The sequence below is a fragment of the Patagioenas fasciata genome, chromosome 34, assembly GCF_037038585.1.
Source record: "Patagioenas fasciata isolate bPatFas1 chromosome 34, bPatFas1.hap1, whole genome shotgun sequence".
Lineage (NCBI taxonomy): Eukaryota > Metazoa > Chordata > Aves > Columbiformes > Columbidae > Patagioenas > Patagioenas fasciata.
Genome location: NC_092553.1, coordinates 2,618,495 through 2,637,498, shown reverse-complemented (window position 1 = coordinate 2,637,498; position 19,004 = coordinate 2,618,495). Strand labels below are relative to the sequence as shown.

The following is a 19,004-nucleotide window of genomic DNA, read 5'->3' as shown; positions in this document are numbered from 1 at the left end:
CCCCAAAATCCCCCCCAACCCCCACCCCAGGACCCTCCCCAGTCCACCCCAGTGCTCCCAGTACCTCCTGGTGCAGGTACTGGGGGATCTGAGTGGTTTCCCTGATCCCATCTCCCCATCACCCCCATCACTCCCATCACCCCCAAACCCCATTTATCCCCCCAAAATCCCCCAACACCCCCCCAACCCCCACCCCAGGACCCTCCCCAGTCCATCCCAGTGCTCCCAGTACCTCCTGGTGCAGGTACTGGGGGATCTGAGTGGTTTCCCTGATCCCATCTCCCCATCACCCCCATCACTCCCATCACCCCCAAACCCCATTTATCCCCCCCAGATCCCCCCCAATCCCCCCCAGGACCCTCCCCAGTCCACCCCAGTGCTCCCAGTCCATCCCAGTGCTCCCAGTGACCTCCTGGTGCAGGTACTGGGGGATCTGGGTAGTTCCCTGATCCCACCTCCCCATCACCCCTATCACCCCCAAACCCCATTTATCCCCCCAAAATCCCCCCAAATCCCCCCAAAATCCCCCCCAACCCCCACCCCAGGACCCTCCCCAGTCCACCCCAGTGCTCCCAGTACCTCCTGGTGCAGGTACTGGGGGATCTGGGTGGTTTCCCTGATCCCATCTCCCCATCACCCCCATCACCCCCAAACCCCATTTATCCCCCCCAAATCCCCCCCAGGACCCTCCCCAGTCCATCCCAGTGCTCCCAGTCCATCCCAGTGCTCCCAGTACCTCCTGGTGCAGGTACTGGGGGATCTGGGTGGTTTCCCTGATCCCATCTCCCCATCACCCCCATCACTCCCATCACCCCCAAACCCCATTTATCCCCCCAAAATCCCCCAAAACCCCCCAACCCCCACCCCAGGACCCTCCCCAGTCCATCCCAGTGCTCCCAGTACCTCCTCGTGCAGGTACTGGGGGATCTGGGTAGTTCCCTGATCCCATCTCCCCATCACCCCTATCACCCCCAAACCCCATTTATCCCCCCCAAATCCCCCCCAGGACCCTCCCCAGTCCACCCCAGTGTTCCCAGTCCATCCCAGTGCTCCCAGTGACCTCCTGGTGCAGGTACTGGGGGATCTGGGTGGTTCCCTGATCCCATCTCCCCATCACCCCCATCACCCCCAAACCCCATTTATCCCCCCAAAATCCCCCCCAGGACCCTCCCCAGTCCACCCCAGTGCTCCCAGTCCATCCCAATGCTCCCAGTGACCTCCTGGTGCAGGTACTGGGGGATCTGGGTGGTTCCCTGATCCCATCTCCCCATCACCCCCATCACCCCTATCACCCCCAAACCCCATTTATCACCCCAAAATCCCCCCAAATCCCCCCAAAATCCCCCCCAACCCCCACCCCAGGACCCTCCCCAGTCCACCCCAGTGCTCCCAGTACCTCCTGGTGCAGGTACTGGGGGATCTGGGTGGTTTCCCTAATCCCATCTCCCCATCACCCCCATCACTCCCATCACCCCCAAACCCCCATTTATCCCCGCCAAATCCCCCCAAATCCCCCCAAAATCCCCCCCAACCCCCACCCCAGGACCCTCCCCAGTGCTCCCAGTGCTCCCAGTACCTCCTGGTGCAGGTACTGGGGGATCTGGGTAGTTCCCTGATCCCATCTCCCCATCACCCCCATCACTCCCATCACCCCATATATCCCCCCAAACCCCCATTTATCCCCCCCAAATCCTCCCCAGGACCCTCCCCAGTCCACCCCAGTGCTCCCAGTCCATCCCAGTGCTCCCAGTGACCTCCTGGTGCAGGTACTGGGGGATCTGGGTAGTTCCCTGATCCCATCTCCCCATCACCCCCATCACTCCCATCACCCCCAAACCCCATTTATCCCCCCAAAATCCCCCAAAACCCCCCAACCCCCACCCCAGGACCCTCCCCAGTCCATCCCAGTGCTCCCAGTACCTTCTCGTGCAGGTACTGGGGGATCTGGGTGGTTTCCCTGATCCCATCTCCCCATCACCCCCATCACTCCCATCACCCCATTTATCCCCCCAAACCCCATTTATCCCCCCCAAATCCTCCCCAGGACCCTCCCCAGTCCACCCCAGTGCTCCCAGTCCATCCCAGTGCTCCCAGTGACCTCCTGGTGCAGGTACTGGGGGATCTGGGTAGTTCCCTGATCCCACCTCCCCATCACCCCTATCACCCCCAAACCCCATTTATCCCCCCAAAATCCCCCCAAATCCCCCCAAAATCCCCCCCAACCCCCACCCCAGGACCCTCCCCAGTCCACCCCAGTGCTCCCAGTACCTCCTGGTGCAGGTACTGGGGGATCTGGGTAGTTCCCTGATCCCATCTCCCCATCACCCCTATCACCCCCAAACCCCATTTATCACCCCAAAATCCCCCCAAATCCCCCCAAAATCCCCCCCAACCCCCACCCCAGGACCCTCCCCAGTCCACCCCAGTGCTCCCAGTACCTCCTGGTGCAGGTACTGGGGGATCTGGGTGGTTTCCCTGATCCCATCTCCCCATCACCCCCATCACTCCCATCACCCCCAAACCCCATTTATCCCCCCCAAATCCCCCCCAATCTCCCCCAGGACCCTCCCCAGTCCATCCCAGTGCTCCCAGTCCATCCCAGTGCTCCCAGTGACCTCCTGGTGCAGGTACTGGGGGATCTGGGTGGTTCCCTGATCCCATCTCCCCATCACCCCCATCACTCCCATCACCCCCAAACCCCATTTATACCCCCAAAATCCCCCCAAATCCCCCCAAAATCCCCCCCAACCCCCACCCCAGGACCCTCCCCAGTCCACCCCAGTGCTCCCAGTACCTCCTGGTGCAGGTACTGGGGGATCTGGGTGGTTTCCCTAATCCCATCTCCCCATCACCCCCATCACTCCCATCACCCCCAAACCCCCATTTATCCCCCCCAAATCCCCCCCAATCCCCCCCAGGACCCTCCCCAGTCCACCCCAGTGCTCCCAGTCCATCCCAGTGCTCCCAGTACCTCCTCGTGCAGGTACTGGGGGATCTGGGTGGTTTCCCTGATCCCATCTCCCCATCACCCCCATCACTCCCATCACCCCCAAACCCCATTTATCCCCCCAAAATCCCCCAAAATCCCCCCCAACCCCCACCCCAGGACCCTCCCCAGTGCTCCCAGTGCTCCCAGTACCTCCTCGTGCAGGTACTGGGGGATCTGGGTGGTTTTCCCGCAGCCCGTCTCGCCCTCGATGACCAGGATCTGGTGCTGAGCGATGGCCTCCAGCAGCTGCTCCCGGAAGGGGAAGATGGGCAGGTCCCGGCGGGCACGCTGCGCCGACTGCCACCGCGAGTCGGGGACATCGGGGACCTCGTCCTGGGGACACGGGGACACTGGGGGTCACCTGGGGGCACCTCAGGTCACCTGGGGTCTTCCCAGGTCACCCAGAGCCACCCCAGGGTCCCCAACACATGCGCCAAGTGCCACCGCAAGTCGGGGACATCGGGGACCTCATGCTGGGGACATGGGGACACTGGGTGTCACATCAGGTCACCCAGAGCCACCCCAGGTCACCTGGGGTCCCCAGGGTCCCCAACACATGCGTCAAGTGCCACTGTGAATTAGGGACATCGGGGACCTCGTCCTGGGGACATGGGGACACTGGGGGTCACCTGGGGGCACCTCAGGTCACCTGGGGTCCCCAAAACATGCGCCAAGTGCCACCACAAACTGGGGACACGGACCCCGTCCTGGGGACACTGGGGGTCACCTGGGGGCACTTCAGGTCACCTGGGGTCCCCATGGTCCCCAACACATGCGTCAAGTGCCACTGTGAATTAGGGACATTGGGGACCTCGTCCTGGGGACATGGGGACACTGGAGGTCACCTGGGGGCACCTCAGGTCACCTGGGGTCCCCATGGTCCCCAACACATGCACCAAGTGCCACTGTGAATTGGGGACATCGGGGACCTCATCCTGGGGACATTGGGACACTGGGGGTCACCTGGGGGCACCTCAGGTCACCTGGGGTCCCCAAAACATGCGCCAAGTGCCACCACAAACTGGGGACAGGGACCCCGTCCTGGGGACACTGGGGACACTGGGGGTCACCTGGGGGCACCTCAGGTCACCTCAGGTCACCTGGGGTCCCCAAAACATGTGCCACGTGCCACCACAAACTGGGGACAGGGACCCCGTCCTGGGGACACTGGGGGTCACCTGGGGGCACCTCAGGTCACCTGGGGTCCCCATGGTCCCCAACACATGCGCCAAGTGCCACCGTGTCCCAGGGACCATTGTCACCTCCTTTGGGGACGTGGGGACGCTGGGGGTCACCTGGGGCCACCCTGGGCCACCTGGGTTCCCCAACACCCACTTGGGGCTCAGCTGCTGTCCCCATGTCCCACTGTCCCCCTATGTCCCTCCGCTGGCTCCATGGCCCCTTTGTGTCCCCCAAAACCCCCTTCCAGGACCCCCCCAAACCCCAGGACCCCCCCAGACCCCCAGGACCCTCCCAGACCCCCCAACCTTTTGGGGTTCAATCCCCTCGAGCTGCATGGAGCTGATGAACTGGATCATCCCCAGACACCCCAAATCCCCCCAAACACCCCCTTTATCACCCCAAAACCCCCAAAATCCCCCCTTTTATAACCCCAACCCCCTCTTAGGACTCCCCCAAACCCCAGGACACCCCTAAACCCCCAGGACCACCCCAAACCCCCCAACCTTTTGGGGTTCAATCCCCTTGAGCTGCATGGAGCTGATGAACTGGATCATCCCCAGACACCCCAAATACCCCCAAAACCCCCTTTATCACCCCCAAACACCCCCTTTAGCCCCCCAAAATCCCTCCTAGGACCCCCAGGACCCCCCCAGACCCCCCAACCTTTTGGGGTTCAATCCCCTTGAGCTGCATGGAGCTGATGAACTGGATCATCCCCAGACACCCCAAATACCCCCAAAACCCCCTTGTCACCCCCAAACACCCCCTTTAGCCCCCCAAAATCCCTCCTAGGACCCTCAGGACCCCTCCTAGGACCCCCAGGACCCCCCAGACCCCCCAACCTTTTGGGGTTCAATCCCCTTGAGCTGCACGGAGCTGATGAACTGGATCATCCCCAGACACCCCAAATCCCCCCAAACACCCCCTTTATCACCCCAAAACCCCCAAAAACCCCCCTTTTATAACCCCCAACCCCCTCTTAGGACGCCCCCAAACCCCCAGGACACCCCCAGACCCCCAGGACCACCCCAAACCCCCCAACCTTTTGGGGTTCAATCCCCTTGAGCTGCATGGAGCTGATGAACTGGATCATCCCCAGACACCCCAAATCCCCCCAAAACCCCCTTGTCACCCCCAAACACCCCCTTTAGCCCCCCAAAATCCCTCCTAGGACCCTCAGGACCCCCCAAACCCCCAGGAACCCCCCCAAATCCCCCAACCTTTTGGGGTTCAATCCCCTTGAGCTGCATGGAGCTGATGAACTGGATCATCCCCAGACACCCCAAATACCCCTACAACCCCCCAAAAACCCCCTTTATCACCCCAAAACCCCCCTTTTATAACCCCCAACCCCCTCTTAGGACTCCCCCAAACCCCCAGGACACCCCTAAACCCCCAGGACACCCCCAGACCCCCAACCTTTTGGGGTTCAATCCCCTTGAGCTGCATGGAGCTGATGAACTGGATCATCCCCAGACACCCCAAATCCCCCCAAAACCCCCTTTATCACCCCCAAACACCCCCTTTAGCCCCCCAAAATCCCTCCTAGGGCCCTCAGGACCCCTCCTAGGACCCTCAGGACCCCTCCTAGGACCCCCAGGACCCCCCCAGACCCCCCAACCTTTTGGGGTTCAATCCCCTTGAGTTGCATGGAGCTGATGAACTGGATCATCCCCAGACACCCCAAATCCCCCCAAACACCCCATTTATCACCCCAAAACCCCCCAAATCCCCCTTTAGCCCCCCAAAACCCCTCCTAGGACCCCCAAAATCCCTCCTAGGACCCTCAGGACACCCCCAGACCCCCAGGACACCCCCAGATCCCCAACCTTTTGGGGTTCAATCCCCTTGAGCTGCAAGGAGCTGATGAACTGGATCATCCCCAGACACCCCAAATCCCCCCAAAACCCCCTTTATCACCCCAAAACCCCCCAAAACCCCCCTTTTATAACCCCAACCCCCTCTTAGGACTCCCCCAAACCCCAGGACACCCCTAAACCCCCAGGACCACCCCAAACCCCCCAACCTTTTGGGGTTCAATCCCCTTGAGCTGCATGGAGCTGATGAACTGGATCATCCCCAGACACCCCAAATACCCCCAAAACCCCCTTTATCACCCCCAAACACCCCCTTTAGCCCCCCAAAATCCCTCCTAGGACCCCCAGGACCCCCCCAGACCCCCCAACCTTTTGGGGTTCAATCCCCTTGAGCTGCATGGAGCTGATGAACTGGATCATCCCCAGACACCCCAAATACCCCCAAAACCCCCTTTATCACCCCCAAACACCCCCTTTAGCCCCCCAAAATCCCTCCTAGGGCCCTCAGGACCCCTCCTAGGACCCCCAGGACCCCCCCAGACCCCCCAACCTTTTGGGGTTCAATCCCCTTGAGCTGCACGGAGCCGACGAACTGGATCATCCCCAGACACCCCAAATCCCCCCAAAACCCCCCCAAAACCACCCGAAAACCCCCAACCTTTTGGGGTTCGGTGCCCTCGAGCTGCGCGGAGCTGACGAACTGAATCATCTCGTCGTCCTCGAGCACGAAGTCGTAGTTTTTGGGGGGCGGGCGGTCGCGCGCCCCAAACCTGAGGGCGGCCGCCCCCATCCTCTCCTCCTCCCAGCGCCGCTGCTCGTCCCGAGGGGCCGAGGGGTCCTCCCCGCCAACAGGGGGCGCCTCCTGCTCTGGGATGCGCTGTGGGAACCACAAATAACAGGGGGTTGGGGGGGTTAAAGGGGGATTTGGGGGATAATAGGGGGGTTAAGGGGGGGATTTTGGGGGTATAGGGGGAATTGGGGGGGGAAGGGGGTTTGGGGGGAAAGGAGGGGATTTGGGGGGGATAAAGGGGGATTTGGGGGTATAGGGGGAAATGAGGGGGGAAAGGGGCTTTGGGGGTAAAGGGGGATTTGGGGGTAAAGGGGGATAAAGGGGGATTTGGGGGGGATTGGGGGGTAATGGGGGGGTAATAGGCGGTATAGGGGGGATTGGGGGGTATAGGGGGGATTGGGGGGTTAAAGGGGGATAAGGGGAGGATTTTGGGGGTATAGGGGGAATTGGGGGGGGAAGGGGGTTTGGGGGGAAAGGAGGGGATTTGGGGGGGATAAAGGGGGATTTGGGGGTATAGGGGGAAATGAGGGGGGAAAGGGGCTTTGGGGGTAAAGGGGGATTTGGGGGGTAAAGGGGGACAAAGGAGGATTTGGGGGGATTGGGGGGTAATGGGGGGTAATGGGGGGGTAATGGGGGGATTAGGGGTATAAGGGGGAATTGGGGGGGAAAGGGGGGAATTGGGGGTTATAGGGGGAATTGGGGGGTATAGGGGGGAGTGGGGGATAATAGGGGGATAAGGGGAGGATTTTGGGGGTATAGGGGGAATTGGGGGGGGGGGGGTTTGGGGGGAAAGAAGGGGATTTGGGGGGGATAAAGGGGGATTTGGGGGTATAGGGGGAAATGAGGGGGGAAAGGGGCTTTGGGGGTAAAGGGGGATTTGGGGGTATAGGGGGAAATGAGGGGGTAATGGGGGGGTAATGGGGGGGTAATGGGGTATAAGGGGGAATTGGGGGGGAAAGGGGGGAATTGGGGGGAAAGGGGGGAATTGGGGGGTATAGGGGGGAGTGGGGAGTATAGGGGGGATTGGGGGGTTAAAGGGGGATTTGGGGGATAATAGGGGGATAAGGGGAGGATTTTGGGGGTATAGGGGGAATTGGGGGGGGGAAGGGGGTTTGGGGGGAAAGGAGGGGATTTGGGGGGGATAAAGGGGGATTTGGGGGTATAGGGGGAAATGAGGGGGGAAAGGGGCTTTGGGGGGTAAAGGGGGATTTGGGGGGAATTGAGGGGGAAAGGACGGAATTTGAGGGGGGATAAAGGGGGATTTGGGGGTATAGGGGGAAATGAGGGGGGAAAGGGGCTTTGGGGGGTAAAGGGGGATAAAGGGGGATTTGGGGGGGAATTGAGGGGCAATGGGGGGGTTTGGGGGGTAAAGGGGGGTTAGGCGCATTTTGGCTCCGTAAAGGCAGATTTTGGGTCCGTAAAGGCGCATTTCGGGTCCGTAAAGGCGCATTTCGGGTCCGTAAAGGCGCATTTTGGGTCCGTAAAGGCGCATTTCGGGTCCGTAAAGGCGCATTTCGGGTCCGTAAAGGCGCATTTCGGGTCCGTAAAGGCGCGTTGCCCACCTTGTCGCGCGTCTCCTCCGGCATGCGGTAGCGCTGGCTCTTCTCCAGGCGCTCGCGCTCGCCCGCGCGCTGGTACTGGCGCGCCAGGTCCCGCAGGAGGCGCTTGCGCTGCAGCTCCCGGCGCTCGCGCAGCGACAGCGCGGCCTCCCCGAAGAGCTGCTCCTCGTCCTGGATCTCGGCCTCCAGCTCCTCCAGTTTGTCCTGTTCGCGCTTGGCCAGGTACTCGCGGCGGGAGCGTTTGCGTAGCTCCGGGATCTGGGGGGTAATGGGGGATAGAATGGGTAAATGGGTGGGGGATACAATGGGGGATCCAGTGGGGGATGGATGGGAACATGGATGGGGAAGCCAATGGGGAATCCAATGGGGAATGGATGGGAACATGGATGGGAACAGATGGATGGGGGATGGATGGGGAATCCAATGGGGGATCCAATGGGGGAACCAATGGGGGATGGATGGGGGATGGATGGGGGATCCAATGGGGGATCCAATGGGGGAACCGATGGGGGAACCGATGGGGGAACCGATGGGGGAACCGATGGGGGAATCGATGGGAACATGGATGGGAACATGGATGGGAACATGGATGGGAACATGGATGGGAACATGGATGGGAACATGGATGGGGAGTGGATGGGGAGTGGATGGGGAGTGGATGGGGAGTGGATGGGAACAGATGGATGGGGGATAGATGGGGAATCCAATGGGGGAACCAATGGGGGATCCAATGGGGGAACCAATGGGGAATGGATGGGAACATGGATGGGGGATGGATGGGGAACCCAATGGGGAATGGATGGGAACATGGATGGGGAGTGGATGGGGGATCCAATGGGGGATGGATGGGAACATGGATGGGAACAGATGGATGGGGGATGGATGGGGAATCCAATGGGGGATCCAATGGGGGAACCAATGGGGGAACCAATGGGGGAACCAATGGGGGAACCAATGGGGAATGGATGGGAACATGGATGGGGGATGGATGGGAACATGGATGGGGGATGGATGGGGAACCCAATGGGGAATGGATGGGAACATGAATGGGGAGTGGATGGGGGATCCAATGGGGGATGGATGGGAACATGGATGGGAACAGATGGATGGGGGATGGATGGGGAATCCAATGGGGGAACCAATGGGGGAACCAATGGGGGAACCAATGGGGAATGGATGGGAACATGGATGGGGAACCCAATGGGGAATGGATGGGAACATGAACGGGAACAGATGGATGGGGGATGGATGGGGAATCCAATGGGGGAACCAATGGGGGAACCAATGGGGGAACCAATGGGGGAACCAATGGGGAATGGATGGGAACATGGATGGGAACAGATGGATGGGGGATGGATGGGGAATCCAATGGGGGAACCAATGGGGGAACCAATGGGGGAACCAATGGGGGAACCAATGGGGAATGGATGGGAACATGGATGGGGGTGGATGGGGAACCCAATGGGGAATATATGGGAACATGAATGGGGAGTGGATGGGGGATCCAATGGGGAATGGATGGGAACATGGATGGGAACAGATGGATGGGGGATGGATGGGGAATCCAATGGGGGATCCAGTGGGGGAACCAATGGGGGAACCAATGGGGGAACCAATGGGGAATGGATGGGAACATGGATGGGGGATGGATGGGGAACCCAATGGGGAATGGATGGGAACATGAATGGGGAGTGGATGGGGGATCCAATGGGGGATGGATGGGAACATGGATGGGAACAGATGGATGGGGGATGGATGGGGAATCCAATGGGGGATCCAGTGGGGGAACCAATGGGGGAACCAATGGGGGAACCAATGGGGAATGGATGGGAACATGGATGGGGGATGGATGGGGAACCCAATGGGGAATGGATGGGAACATGAATGGGGAGTGGATGGGGGATCCAATGGGGGATGGATGGGAACATGGATGGGAACAGATGGATGGGGGATGGATGGGGAATCCAATGGGGGAACCAATGGGGGAACCAATGGGGAATGGATGGGAACATGGATGGGGGATGGATGGGAAACCCAATGGGGAATGGATGGGAACATGAATGGGGAGTGGATGGGGGATCCAATGGGGGATGGATGGGAACATGGATGGGGAACCCAATGGGGAATCCAGTGGGGAATGGATGGGAACATGGATGGGAACAGATGGATGGGGGATGGATGGGGAATCCAATGGGGGATCCAATGGGGGAACCAATGGGGGAACCAATGGGGGAACCAATGGGGGAACCAATGGGGGATGGATGGGAACATGGATGGGGGATGGATGGGGGATGGATGGGGGATGGATGGGAACATGGATGGGGGATGGATGGGGAACCCAATGGGGAATGGATGGGAACATGGATGGGAACAGATGGATGGGGGATGGATGGGGAATCCAATGGGGGATCCAATGGGGGAACCAATGGGGGAACCAATGGGGGAACCAATGGGGGAACCAATGGGGAATGGATGGGAACATGGATGGGAACATGGATGGGAACATGGATGGGAACATGGATGGGAACATGGATGGGAACATGGATGGGGGATCCAATGGGGGATGGATGGGAACAGGAATGGGGAATGGATGGGAACATGGGTGGGGGATGGATGGGGAATGGATGGGGGGTGGATGGGGAATCCAATGGGGAATCCAATGGGGAATCCAATGGGGAATCCAATGGGGAATCCAATGGGGAATGGATGGGAACATGAATGGGGAGTGGGTGGGGAATGGATGGGGAACGGATGGGGAACGGATGGGGAACGGATGGGGAACGGATGGGGAATCCAATGGGGGATCCAATGGGGGATCCAATGGGGGATCCAATGGGAACATGAATGGGGAGTGGATGGGGAATGGATGCGGAGTGGATGGAGAATCCAATGGGGAATGGATGGGGAATGGATGGATGGGGAATGGATGGATGGGGAACCCAATGGGGAATGGACGGGGAGTGGATGGGGAATCCAATGGGGAATGGATGGGAACATGAATGGGGAGTGGGTGGGAGATGGGTGGGGGATCCAATAGGGAACCCAATGGGGAATGGATGGGGAATGGGTGGGGGAAATGGGTGGGGGAATCCAATGGGGAACCCATGGGGAATGGATGGGGAATCCAATGGGGAATGGATGGGAACATGAATGGGGAGTGGATGGGGGATGGATGGGGAATCCAGTGGGGGATCCAATGGGGAATGGATGGGAACATGGGTGGGGAATGGGTGGGGGATCCAATGGGGAATGAATGGATGGGGAATGGATGGGGAATGGATGGGGAATGGATGGGGAATGGATGGGGAATCCAGTGGGGAATCCAGTGGGGAATCCAGTGGGGAATCCAGTGGGGAATGGATGGGAACATGGGTGGGGAATCCAATGGGGAATGAATGGATGGGGAATGGATAGGGAATGGATGGGGAACGGATGAGGAACCCAATGGGGAATGAATGGATGGGGAATCCAATGGGGAATCCAATGGGGAATCCAATGGGGAATCCAATGGGGAATCCAATGGGAGATGAATGGGAGATGAATGGGAGATGAATGGGAGATGAATGGGAGATGAATGGGAGATGAATGGGAGATGAATGGGGAATCCAATGGGGAATCCAATGGGGAATCCAATGGGGACACGAATGAATGGAAAATGAATGGAGAATGAAATAAACAGGAAATACATAGGAAATGAACAGGGAACACATCAGGAAATGAAGAGGAAATAAACAGGAAACGAACAGAAAACAGATCAGGAAATGAACAGGAAACAACTGGGAAAGGGAACAGAGCAGGATGGGAAGGGAAATCAAAGGGAAATCTCAAAGATTTGGGAAAAAACGTCAAAGATTTGGGAAATCGGGGGGAATTTGGGGGGAAATGGGGGGAATTTGGGGGATTTGGGGGGGAATTTGGGGGCTCACCATCTTTTTTTGATCCTCCTCAGCGATTTTGAGGCGTTTTTGGGCTTCTTCGTAGGCCTGGGGGGGAAAGGGGACCCCAAAATTCAACTGAGAGACCCCAAAACCCACCCATGGACCCCAAAATCCTCAGGAACCCCCCAAACCCATGGGGACCCCAATGGAGCCTTCACTGGTCCTGGGTGCACCCACAGACCCCAAATCCCCCCCAAATCACCCCAGGACACCCCAAAACCCCCCAGGATGCCCCAGGACACCCCCAGATTTTGGGGGACCCCTCACCTTGGTTTGGGGGTGTCCTGGGTGCCAGGTCCAGTCCTGGTTGCACCCACAGACCCCGAATCCCCAAGGGACCCCCCAGATGCTCCAGGGACCCCCAGGACCCCCCAAACACCTCCAGGACACCCCAAAACCCCCCAAATCACCCCAAAACCCCCCCAGGACCCCCCCAAATTCTGGGGGACCCCTCACCTTGGTTTGGGGGTGTCCCAGGTGCCATATCCAGTCCTGGTTGCACCCAGAGACCCCAAATCCCTCAGGACACCCAGGACCTCCCAGAACACCCCAAATCACCCCAAAACCCCCCAAAACCCTCCAGGATACCCCCAGATTTTGGGGGACCCCTCACCTTGGTTTGAGGGTGTCCCGGGTGCCAGGTCCATTCCTGTTTGCACCCACAGACCCCAAATCCCCAAGGGACACCCCAGATGCTCCAGGGACCCCCAGGACCCCCCAAACACCTCCAGGACACCCCAAAGCCCCCCAGGACCCCCCCAGATTTTGGGGGACCCCTCACCTTCTTCTGGGGGTGTCTCAGGTGCCAGGTCCATTCCTGGTGGCACCCACAGACCCCAAATCCCCAAGGGACTCCCAGGACCTCCCAGGACACCCCAAATCCCCCAGGACACCCCAAAACCCCCCAGGACACCCCCAGATTTTGGGGGACCCCTCACCTTGGTTTGAGGGTGTCCCGGGTGCCAGGTCCATTCCTGTTTGCACCCACAGACCCCAAATCCCCAAGGGACACCCCAGATGCTCCAGGGACCCCCAGGACCCCCCAAACACCTCCAGGACACCCCAAAGCCCCCCAGGACCCCCCCCAGATTTTGGGGGACCCCTCACCTTGGTTTGAGGGTGTCCCGGGTGCCAGGTCCATTCCTGTTTGCACCCACAGACCCCAAATCCCCAAGGGACTCCCAGGACCTCCCAGGACACCCCAAATCCCCCAGGACACCCCAAAACCCCCCAGGACCCCCTCCAGATTTTGGGGGACCCCTGACCTTGTTCTGGGGGTGTCCCGGGTGCCGGGTGCGGTCGCGGTCGCGCTGGCGCAGCCGCTCGGCGAACGCGTCTCGCTCCGCCAGGTCCCGCAGCCGCTCGCGCTCCGAGGCGTCCTCATCGGAATCGGGGTCCCCGGGGGGCTCGGCGGGGCCGCTTTGGGGCGAAAAGCATCAGAAATGGGTCAGCGAACACCGAAAATCGCAGCTTTGAGAAACTGGGGGGGTCTGGGGGTGAAAAACACCCGGTTTGGGGGGAAAAACACTAAAAATGGGTCAGGGTGCTTGGGTTCATTATGGGGTCAAGGGCACCCGGATGCCTGGGTCCTCTATGGGGTCAAGGGCACCCGGACGCCTGGGTCCCCTATGGGGTCAAAGAGCACTCGGACGCCTGGGTCCTCTAGGGGGTCAAGGGTGCCCGGACGCCTGGGTCCTCTATGGCGTCGAAGGCACCCGGACGCCTGGGTCCCCTATGGGGTCAAGGGCACCCGGACGCCTGGGTCCTCTATGGGGTCAAAGAGCACTCGGACGCCTGGGTCCTCTAGGGGGTCAAGGGCACCCGGATGCCTGGGTCCATTCTGGGGGTCGAAGGCACCCGGACGCCTGGGTCCTCTATGGGGTCAATGATACCCGGACGCCTGGGTCCTCTATGGGGTCAATGGCACCCGGACGCCTGGGTCCTCTAGGGGGTTAAGGGCACCCGGACACCTGGGTCCCCCATGGGGTCAAGGGCACCTGGATGCCTGGGTCCATTCTGGGGGTTAAGGGACCCCAAGACCCCCAGAATTTGGGGGGACCCTGATAATGGGAGGACCCCAATACCCCCCAGCACCCCCAGTAGACAACAGGGACCCCAAGACCCCCGAAATTGTGGGGGACCCCAATACCCAATGGGACCCCAAGGGGACAGGAAGGACCCCACGACCCCCGGAATTTGGGGGGACCCAAGAGGACCCCAAGATCCCCAGAATTGTGGGGGAACCCCAATACCCAATGGGACCCCAGGGGGATAATAGGGACCCTAAGACCCCCAGCATCTGGGGGGGACCCCAAGAGCCAACAGTAACCCCATGGGCCAACAGATCCCCCTCAATTGTGGGTGGACCCCAATACCAAACAGCACCCCCAGGGGACAATAGGGACCCCAAGACCCCCAAAATTGTGGGGGACCCCAATACCCAATGGGACCCCAAGGGGACAGGAAGGACCCCACGACCCCCGGAATTTGGGGGGACCCTGACAATGGGGGGACCCCAATACCCATCAGGACCCCAGGACCCCCAGAGTTTGGGAGGACCCTGACAAAGGGGGGACCCCAATACCCAATGGGACCCCACAGGGACATGAGGGACCCCAGGACCCCCAAAATTGTGGGGGGACCCCAAAACCCAACAGGACCCCAATGGGACAGGAGGCACCCCAAGACCCCTGGAATTTGGGGGGACCCTGATAGTGGGGGGACCCCAACACCCACCAGCACCCCCAGGGGCCAACAGGGACCCCAAAACCCCCCATAAATTGGGGTGACCCCCAATGTGATGCGACTCACGGTGCTGTCGATGTCCCGGGGGTCTCGGAGGCCTCGGGGGGTTCGGGGGATTCGGGGCGTCGCGCTCTAAGGTGGCGGCGCCGCTTGGTGGCCATGTTGGGGGCGGGGTCTGTCGTTGGCTCCGCCCCCTCGTCGTCGCTCTCCACCAATTGGTATTGGCGGTTGCGCAGCTCCAGCGCCGCCCGCTCGGCCGCCCGGCCCGGGGGCTCCGACGGGGCCGCTCGGGGGACCTGGGGGTGGGGACACATTGGGACACGCCCACAGACACGCCCACTTTGGACACGCCCCTCCCATTGACCACACCTCTATTGGTTACATCCCCATTGGCTACACTGCCCATTGGTCACATCGCCCCCACAAGCCACACCCCTATTGGTTACATCCACATTGGCCACACCCCCATTGGCCACACCCCCAATTGGTCACGCCCCCCATTGCCCACAACCTTATTGGTTACATCTCCATTGGCCACACCCCCAATTGGTCACGCCCCCCCATTACCCACAACCCTATTGGTTACATCTCCATTGGCCACACCCCCAATTGGTCACCCCCCCATTACCCACAACCTTATTGGTTACATCTCCATTGGCCACACCACCAAATGGTCACGCCCCCATTGCCCACAACCTTATTGGCTACATCTCCATTGGCCACACCCCCCCATTGGCCACAACCCCCATTGGTTACATCTCCCACTGGCCACACCCACCATTGGACACGTGCCCCATTGGACACGCCCCCCACTGGACACAGCTCTATTGGTTACATCCTCCACTGGCCACGCCCCCTATTGGTCACAACCCCATTGGCCACACCCCCATTGGCCACAATTCTTATTGGTCATGTCCCCATTGGCCACATCCCTATTGGTTATATCTCCCATTGGATACACCCCCATCGGCCACATCCCCCACTGGCCACGCCCCCACTGGTCACCAAGCCACGCCCCCACCGGTCCACAAGTCACGCCCCCGGTCATCAAGCACCGCCCCCAATGGGCACCAAGTCATGAATCCAATATGTGCAAACCACGCCTCCTGGTCACCAAGCCACGCCCCCACGGACCCCCAAGCCACAGCCCTAATGGACACCAAGCCACGCCCCTGCCTGCCGCCTGGCCACGCCCCCACCGGACCCCAAAGCCACGCCCCCAGTGGCTGGCAGGCCATGCCCCCAATCATGACCCTGCCTGCCTCTAAGCCACACCCCCACCGGTCCCCAACCCACACCCCTAATGGGCACCAAGCCACACCCCCACCTGCCTCTAAGCCCCGCCCCAAATAACCGCAAGCCACGCCCCTGCTTGCCCATAAACCACGCCCCCAGGCCGCTAAGCCACGCCCCCACCCCACACCCCTAATGGCCACCAAGCCACGCCTCCACCTGCTGCAAGCCACGCCCCCAAATAACCGCAAGCCACGTCCCCACCTGCCTCTAAGCCACGCCCCTTCTTGCCCATAAACTACGCCCCCAGTCCGCTAAGCCACGCCCCCACCGCCCTCAGCCCACACCCCTAACGGCCACCAAGCCACGCCTCCACCTGCTGCAAGCCACGCCCGCAAACAACCGCAAGCCACGCCCCCACCTGCCTCTAAGCCACGCCCCCAAATAACCGCAAGCCACGCCCCCACCGCTCCCCAATCCACCCCCAATGGGCACCAAGCTACGCCCCCAAATAACCGCAAGCCACGTCCCCACCTGCCTTTAAGTCACGCCCCTCTTGCCCATAAACCACACCCCCAGGCCGCAAAGTCACGCCCCCACGGGTCCCCAATCCACCCCCCTATTGGGCCCCAAGCCACGCCCCCAAATAACCACAAGCCACGCCCCAAATAACCGCAAGCCACGCCCCCACCGGTGCCCCGTCCACCCCCTTAATGGGCACCAAGCCACGCCTCCACCTGCCACAAGCCACGCCCCCAAATAACCGCAAGCCACGCCCCCAAATAACCGCAAGCCACGCCCCAGCTTGCCCATAAACCACGCCCCCAGGCCGCCAAGCCACGCCCCCGCTTACCCGCAAGCCACACCCCTAATGGACGCCAAGCCACGCCTCCACCTGCCACAAGCCACGCCCCAAATAACCGCAAGCCACGCCCCTAATGGACGCCAAGCCACGCCTCCACCTGCCGCAAGCCACGCCCCCAAAGCAACGCAAGCCACGCCCCCAAAGCAACGCAAGCCACGCCTCTAATGGGCGCCAAGCCACGCCCCCAAATAACCGCAAGCCACGTCCCCGCTTGCCCATAAACCACGCCCCCAGGCCGCCAAGCCACGCCCCCACCGCCCTCAACCCACGTCCCCTCAGCCACCCCTTGCCCACTCCCCCCGCCCTCCCAAGCCCCGCTCCCTCTCCCCAAGCCCCGCCCCCTCTCCCCAAGCCCCCCTCACCTTGTCCCACAGCTCCCGCGCGAACTGCCGGACCCCCGGCTCCTCCACCCGCAGCGCCTCGGTCTCCCGCAGCCGCTCCAGCAGCTCGTCCGGGCTGCGGCTCCTCCGCGCCAGAGCCACCAGGAAGGCGGGGACGTGGCGGCCGCTCAGCCCCAGCAGCGCCTGCAGCTGCCCGGACACCCAGCGCTCCAGCGCCGCCGCCATGGCCGCCGCGCCTTCCCCTTCTTCTCCTCAGAGGGCAGCGCAGCCAATCAGAACGCGCGGCGCCGCGGGTGACCACGCCCCCTGGCTGGTGAGTCGCCGCCGGCGCGCATGCGCTTGGCTGCGCTACCGTAATGATGCGGGGAGAGGCGCGAGTAAAAAAAGGAGCGCGGGAAAAAAAGGAGCGCGGGAAAAAAGGAGCGCGGGAAAAGAGGAGGAGGGGAGGGCGGGAAAATATGAAGGAGGAAAAGGTGAGGGGGAAAAAATGAAATGAAACGGGGAAACGGGGAAAAATAAATGGAAAGATAGGAAGGAATGGAAAAAAAGCCAAAGAAACAAGAAAAAAAACAACAAAGAAACCAAAAAACTAAAACAAAGAAACAAAAAAAACCTCAAAGAAACAAAAAAAAACCCACAAAGAAACAAAAAAAACCCCGAAGAAACAAAAAAACCCCAAAGTAATTAAAAAACCCCAAAGAAACAAAAAACCACAACAAAGAAACAAAAAAAACCCCAAAGAAACAAAGAAAATCCAAATGAAAAAAACCAAAGTAATAAAAAAACCCCAAAGAAACGAAAAACAAAGAAACAAAAATCCCAAAGAAACAAAGAAACCCCAAAGAAACAAAAAAAAAACCCAAAGAAACAAAAAAAAACCAAAGAAGAAAAAAAAAAACCCAAAGAAACAAAAGTGCAAAGAAACAAAAAACCCAAAGAAACCTCAAAGAACCAAAAAAATCCACAAAATAAGCCAAAAATGCTGCCAAACAAACAAAAAACGTACAAAAAAAACCCCAGAAAAATCGACTCTCAGCAGCCGCTGTCACCTTTTGTTGTCATTTGTCACCTTTTATTGTCATTTGTCACCTTTTATTGTCACTTGTTGCGATAAAACGCGGCCAGGCCGCAGCAAGGCCTCAGGCTTCATCGCCATGGCAACACGAACAGGCCTCAGGCTTCATCGCCATGGCAACACGAACAGGCCTCAGGCTTCATCGCCATGGCAACACGAGCAGGCCTCAGGCTTCATTGCCATGGCAACATGAACAGGCCTCAGGCTTCATCGCCATGGCAGCAGGAGCAGGCCTCAGGCTTCATTGCCATGGCAACACGAACAGGCCTCAGGCTTCATCGCCATGGCAACAGGAACAGGCCTCAGGCTTCATCGTCATGGCAACACAAACAGGCATCAGGCTTCATCGCCATAGCAACAGGAGCAGGCCTCAGGCTTCATCATCATGGCAACGGGAGCAGGCATCAGGCTGCGTTGCTATAGCAACAGGAATAGGCCTCAGGCTTCATCACCATGGCAACACAAACAGG

At 60.0% G+C, this 19,004-nt stretch overlaps 1 protein-coding gene across 2 annotated transcripts in view; it reads right to left on the bottom strand.

Moving 5' to 3' along the window:
• Nucleotides 1-17,723, bottom strand: part of DHX16 (DEAH-box helicase 16) — a 52,448-nt gene extending 34,725 nt beyond the window's left edge. For both annotated transcript variants that reach the window (XM_071801033.1, XM_071801034.1), the window contains exons 1-7: nt 17,481-17,723; nt 15,087-15,316; nt 13,541-13,694; nt 12,264-12,320; nt 8,341-8,595; nt 6,647-6,865; nt 3,140-3,322 (exon numbers count right to left, since the gene is read on the bottom strand). In XM_071801033.1, the coding sequence (XP_071657134.1) occupies nt 3,140-3,322; nt 6,647-6,865; nt 8,341-8,595; nt 12,264-12,320; nt 13,541-13,694; nt 15,087-15,316; nt 17,481-17,684 (1,302 nt within the window). In that variant the 5' untranslated portion in view covers nt 17,685-17,723. The remainder of the gene's footprint in view (nt 1-3,139; nt 3,323-6,646; nt 6,866-8,340; nt 8,596-12,263; nt 12,321-13,540; nt 13,695-15,086; nt 15,317-17,480) is intronic.
• Between the last annotated feature and the right edge of the window lie 1,281 nt (nt 17,724-19,004).